Source organism: Elaeis guineensis, chromosome 3 (assembly GCF_000442705.2).
Source record: "Elaeis guineensis isolate ETL-2024a chromosome 3, EG11, whole genome shotgun sequence".
Classification (NCBI taxonomy): domain Eukaryota; kingdom Viridiplantae; phylum Streptophyta; class Magnoliopsida; order Arecales; family Arecaceae; genus Elaeis; species Elaeis guineensis.
Window position 1 is genome coordinate 3,783,114 of NC_025995.2, and position 6,673 is coordinate 3,789,786.

The 6,673-nt window shown below is 39.9% G+C and overlaps 1 protein-coding gene across 1 annotated transcript; it reads left to right on the forward strand.

Moving 5' to 3' along the window:
• Window positions 1-1,565: 1,565 nt before the first annotated feature.
• On the forward strand, window positions 1,566-3,696 carry LOC105042472 (cation/calcium exchanger 1). Its single transcript, XM_010919704.4, has one exon. It carries the CDS (start codon window positions 1,820-1,822, stop codon window positions 3,497-3,499), a length of 1,680 nt encoding a protein of 559 aa, XP_010918006.1. The 5' UTR covers window positions 1,566-1,819; the 3' UTR covers window positions 3,500-3,696.
• The last annotated feature ends 2,977 nt before the right edge of the window (window positions 3,697-6,673 follow it).

Here is a 6,673-nt window from a genome sequence, read left to right on the forward strand (position 1 = left end):
CGATTCTAGCTCATAAAAAATTATGAAGGATTTAGGCTTCATGGATTCAAGGGAAGACTCTTCATTGCAGTATAAAATTTTTCTCCTCACGCGTCACTTTGGTGCCAACAAATTAAGGCCCAATTCCCTCCATCTGTACCAATGGTTCTTTGACAAAAGAACTTTTCTAACGACTACCACTATTCTATTAAAAAATATTATATATAATAATATATTTGCAATAAAAATAAATATTCATCGAGAAAAATATTTTTTCTATACATAATTTATTATCCGTTGGAAATATTTGTTGCAAGCATATCTTTTCTTATAGTATTCACTAATATAATATATGGCTAGATGATATACACTTAGTAAATTAGCTATCTAGCAACCCAAATATATATTCTTAAGTAAATTGATATACAGTTTATAAAATATTATGTTTATCAATATATACTATATAACTAAATGATACATACTCTTGACTTCTAATACATATTACAAGTTTTTTTTAATATATATCTAACAGCAATCCAATACATACCTTCAGGTCAATCGATACAAAATTTTCATAATATATTTTTTATTAGTACACACTATATGATTAGATGATACATATCAAGTAAATTAATTATATAGTAAGCTAATACATATCTCTACATAAATTAATATATGGCTTCTAAAAAATAATATTCATTAGTATCATACATAGTACATGATTTCCTAGCTTTGTCTAATTAAAGAAATTATATGTATATGTGTGTGTGTGTGTGATTTTTTAGATTGCATGAACCCATTGGTGCACGGATCCTAGAAAAGAGAAAAGAATTTGGAGGGGAAAAAAGAGAGTTTAAAAGGAGAAGAAAAACATTATGGACGTATGAGATGGCTTGATGGGAAAGAGAATAGATAAAAGATTTGATGAGGAAGAAAGAGGATACTACGTACGATCTTATTTTCTTTTTGATTTTTTTCAAAATCATTGGACTCATGATTCTATTAGTAGAAGTTCTTAATTTTTAAATTTTTTTTTTAAATAAGCAGATGAGGAAATACGGTAAAATAAGAAGCCATCCTTTATTTTCTTCTTTGCTGCGTGACCATATAATTGTGGTTCCAATTATTATCCCTCCCACCGACTCTTTTCTTCATTAAATTTCTTCCTTCAATTTAATTTCGGGTGTCCCATGCTCCCTTACCCTCTTCACAAGATTCGGAACGTTTTATAAAAGTGCCACATGGAACATAACCGTCAGGACTGCTCGGACTCACCCAATATGTGGAAGGCCATTCTCTCCGCTAACCCTAAACAGGAAACACCATCGCGCACAAACCGTAGACTGACACATGTCCTCTTCTTGTATTGTCTGGACCTCGATGTGACGAGAGATTTGCGTTCCAGTATACCATGGGGAGCTGGTGAGCCCGATATGCACATTTACCCAATTATTATATATATTACCCAGAGCATTTGGTATTTATCATAATATAAGGCTGAATGGCCCTATTCCCAAGGGCCGAGCAGCCACCGAGGCTTTAAAAGCCTCATGGAATCCAAGGAGCACAACCACCAAAAGGCCTGTCATGGTGATATACCCTCTCCCCCTCTCCTTACACACACTTCTCTCAATTAGCTCCCCCTCTACCTCCATTCAACAAGCAAATAACTTTTGAGTCACTTCACCATGACTCTCTCCATTCTATTCGTGTCTTTGCTCGCCAAAGTGCACATTTTTGGGCCATGACAACCCAAACTGTCTTCTTGAACATTCCTGTCTCCGTTTGTTGATTGGTTCTAACAAGAGTGAGTGAGTGAGAGCGAAAGAGACCTTTAGATATGGCTTTTGTGTTCTCCAGCAAGTTCAAGGCCATGATAAACACTACTTTCCTTCTATTGTTGTGTTTCTTCTTCACCACCCACATCAGATCTCCTTCCCCTTCTTTCAACCTTGCAACCCTTAAGGCTCCTAAGGGAGATGGCTGCGTAGGCCTCCAAAACCAGAAAGACCATCACTCCAGATGCCTATACCTCAAGACCCACATCCCATGCGTCTCTCAAGGTTATGTCAACTATCTCCATATCTTCTATTGTATTTGCGGGCGATATCCTCCTTTAGGATATACCCTCCTGGCCCTTTGGCTACTGGTCTTGTTCTACATCTTAGGAAACACAGCTTCTCACTACTTCTGCACCTCTGTGGAGAGCCTGTCGAGGGAGCTGAGGCTATCACCAACCATAGCTGGGGTTACACTCCTCTCGCTGGGCAATGGCTCGCCCGACGTGTTTGCGAGCATCGTCTCCTTCCGGTCGGGCTTGGGGGAGGTGGGGCTGAGCAGCGTCCTCGGCGGCGCTTTCTTCGTGTCATGCGTGGTGGTAGGCATCATCCACGTCTGCGGCGCGAGCTCGGGCTCGAGAGCGGCGCGCATCGACCGGGCATGCTTCGTGCGCGACGTCTGCTTCTTTGTGCTCGTGCTTTCCTCCCTCCTCGCCATCCTCCTCGTCGGCCGCGTCAACCTTTGGGGGGCCATGGCCTTCAGCTCGCTTTACTTCGTCTACGTCTCCATCGTCTCAGCCACCCACTTTTGCCGCGAGAAGTATGAGGACCTCGACGTCCCGATCCTCGACGACGAGAAGCTCCATGAGCCCGTATCCATCACCAAAGAGTCCCCTCCAGATGCCAACCAGCTGCAACAGAATCCATCAGGGTACTCCAGGTTTAGAGAAGCTGTGTGCTACTACGTGGGTTGGTTTCTATACCTCATCGACATGCCTTTGTACCTTCCAAGGAGGCTGACGATACCCGATGTGTCCGAGGAGAGGTGGTGCAGGCCATTCGCAGTGGCCTCGGCCACATTTGCTCCACTTCTAGTGGCAACACTCTGGAATTCAAAGAGAGGAGGAATGGGCACCAACGAAGGGCTGACCATATACTTGTATGCAGGACTCGTGGGTTTGGTGTTGGGGATCATTGCACTCCACACCACAAAGAAGACTAACCCACCGAAGAAGGTACTCTTCCCATGGTTAGCAGCAGGGTTTCTGATGAGTGTGTTATGGACTTACATCATAGCTGAGGAGTTGGTGGGGCTTTTGGTCTCTTTGGGATACATCTTCGGGATAAATCCTGCGATACTGGGGCTAACCGTTCTTGCATGGGGGAACTCCATAGGGGACCTGGTAGCAAATGTGGCCATGGCCATAAATGGAGGCCAGGATGGGGCCCAGATTGCCATATCTGGGTGCTATGCGGGACCCATTTTCAATACCTTGGCTGGGTTAGGGCTGTCGCTGGTGGTCTCGGCCTGGGGGGTGCACCCCGAGCCATTTGTGATTCCACTGGGGCCAGCGTTGTTTGAGATTCTAGGGTTTATGATAGGGGGGCTGCTGTGGGCTCTGGTGATACTGCCAAGGAAGGACATGAAGCTGGACAGGGTGTTGGGCGTCGGGCTCTTGGCTATCTACTTGTGCTTTCTGTCTTTGAGGCTGTCTCAGAGCCTTGGGCTGGTGCAAGTTTGAGGACCATTTATCTCTGTCACTTTGTTTTTGATCATTCCTCTTCCGATTGTGACCTTAAGAGGTTTGTATGTTCTTGAGAGGGAATTTTACTCAACTCTCTTGGATATATAAGTAACTGCATGCATATATCCTCGTTTTCTATTTGCACTGGCTACCTCACTTTTGAATCTTGTTGCAAATTCCAAGCGAATTGCATGATGAGCTTAATTTTTTTTTCAATTGTGAGTTACAGCTTTAGCAAACTTTTTTATGCAAATTGAGTTAAGTCCAGAATATATTTAAGTTGGAGCATTCCATAAACTCTTGAAATGAGCGCTATACTCTTTTGAGCATGAAGGGATATTCTTACTTAATTTCCTCTCCGGGTGCATATAGATAATTCCACATTCCAATGGAGGTGAAACTTCCCAAGGAACTGAGCATTGGGTTCTTGGCCGTACCCCTTATTGCCTTCCGTCTTCGGCTGGTGTGATGTTAAACATATATTTTATTCTTTGTCATGGTGGTCCTATAGGTTAATTTTATGCGTTATTGAGAGGGTGAACTAGCTATAGTACACCCATTGATACATAAGTATATACAATATACCCCCATTTTACGTGTATGGTCATAAGAATTCATCTCCATGCACTCCCAACCAAGTTGCAGGACAGAAGTAATTGCTTTCTCTTAAGAATTAATCCGACAACATACTACATCAATTTGAAATATCATCCATTGGACATTTTGATCTAAAATGTGAACTGCATGGTGCAATTTGTTCATCTATTAGAATTGATTGATTCATGCACCACATAGCATGTTCTCTATTCCTTACACCCTATAATTTCAGAACTACATACTAATCTGGAGCTAATGATAAGAAACACATGCTATATAATTGCATCACATGTTACAAATTGGACGACTTGCAAGCGAAAGGGCATAATTAAAGAATTGTGTAACATGATTGATCCATCGCAATGTATCACACAATGCAATTAATAATTCAGATGTTTTACCACTAGCTTGATGTAAATTAAGCATGCATTATATATAAGACAGGCGTACAATACAACAAAGATTTAATGACTCAAATCACATGAGAATTTCCTATGGACATTGAGCTAACCAGGTAGATTGTGATCTCACATGCTTTATAAACTAAAGTTGATTTTATATGTTAACATATAAAACAATTACTCACTTAGAAATGAAACCCTTTGGAGTGTTGGATTTGAATTTCGAATTTTGGTTACAGTTATGAGCATAGATGAGAGGTACTACCTAGATATATATAATTTGATATGACATGAGGGATTTAGTAAGGATATATTTTTTTAGCAATTGCCTTTATTGGTGAATGTTAGTCCTTTAATTTTCTCACGCGTGATATCATTGAGGTGGGAGATGCCAAGATATCATGTAACGTTGTTTACCCAAAAAAAAGCATGTAAAGTTCTTGTTTGTTTTACCGCTGATGCCAAGATATCATGCCAGTAATCATCAGCTGCAATCTCGGAATATTTGTCATTGGAAAGAAAACTAAGAAGGTGAAAATCCAAAGAATGAAGGGAAAGCATACATAATGACAAATCACTTAATTTGTTTTATCTCACTCCAATGTCGCTAGGTGTGGCGAAATTATAACTTTTCTTTTCTTTTTTTTCTTTTTTTTTCCGCTGACAATAAGTTAAATAACTAGTAATACTGGAATGTTGTGGCTGTTGTCATCTTTTACCTCTACCAAAGAACAAACTATTAGTCCCGGTTGTAATCTAGAATCATACATTAACTTTCCTTTTTTTTCTTTTCAATTTTTGTGGCTTGTTTTTATGAATTTCACCTAGCTAAAAAGAAAACCAAAACATAACTTAGGAATAATGTTCTCATCAACATTTCAACTGTCTACCCACATGTTCTTATCAACAAATTACTTTTAGGAATAACATGTAGCTAGAAGAGCAACCAAGTAGCCATAGTTACTCCTACATCTAAACAAAGGTATGATAATGGTATTGACCAAAGTTCTTTATATGATTTTAACTTCTATCAGTGCGAGCTACTGCTGCTAGCTACTTAATGAAAACATAAGAGTTTACTTCCCTTAAAAAATCAACGAAATATTTATGCAATTTTATTAAATTAGTTTCATATCAATTGATTTCAACGAGAACTTAAATAGTATGCTAATGTTTTTTTATTATTCATTGTATAACAGAGTTAATTCATATGTAATCAATAACTAAACCTAGACACAGCATGCAGGAACCTCATGAAGCTTATCATTCTAACCAGCAAGTCTCAATCTTGTCAAAACTTTTGTTGGTCAAAGATTGGCTGCACCAACCGATAAAACATGATTTTCAAATTTTTTTGGAACTGCTCACTTGTCCAAGCCAAGATATTGGAAGGATTAAAAACTTTGGCTCCATCTCTTTGTTGTTTTATTATCACAGTCATATTCTATCACTAAATTTGTCCACCTCTAACCATTTTTTTGGCAGATAAAGGAATGTGCATGCAAAAAAAATAGCAAAAATTCTAATTGCACCTTTTCCATTTGGGCGGATGTAGGTAGTTAGTCAAAGGACAAGGGTCCCAAACTTAGGGGCACTTCTCGGTGGGTAAGGATGCAGATCTTGGGGTGGCCCGGGTGGGGCCCCACTGCTCATGTGAACCGTTTGCCTTGGGTGGGCCGCCTAATAGGACACCTAAAAGTTGAGCTCGTCCACCGTGATGTTTTGGACCGGGTCAGCCGGTGTCAGACCGGACCTGACCCCAATTCCATGCAGTCAGTGATTAGCCATACGGCAATTTTGGAGTCATTGCAAGTGCGGGCGGTTCCCATGCCTTGTTTGTCCTGTGGTTGGCCCAAAAAGCTTAAACAAAGAAAGTGGGAGAGCAATAGTTTTGAGAAATAGTTCAAAGTCACATGGCTAGTCTTAGTTTCTACCTTGTGGTAGTTGGGGGTAGACAACATATGTAATACATTGGTTAATTCTAAGTGGCTAGAAATATTCCATATGATAGAAATGATTCATAAAGAAAGTTTCATTGGATTCTTAAACTAAATCTATGGAAGAAGGAATAAGAATTTATAGAACAACAAATAGAGTTGGTTACTTCATAGATCTGGTTACTTGAATAGAAATCCCCATGATAGAAATGAGCTCTTTAGAGAGACTCAAATCG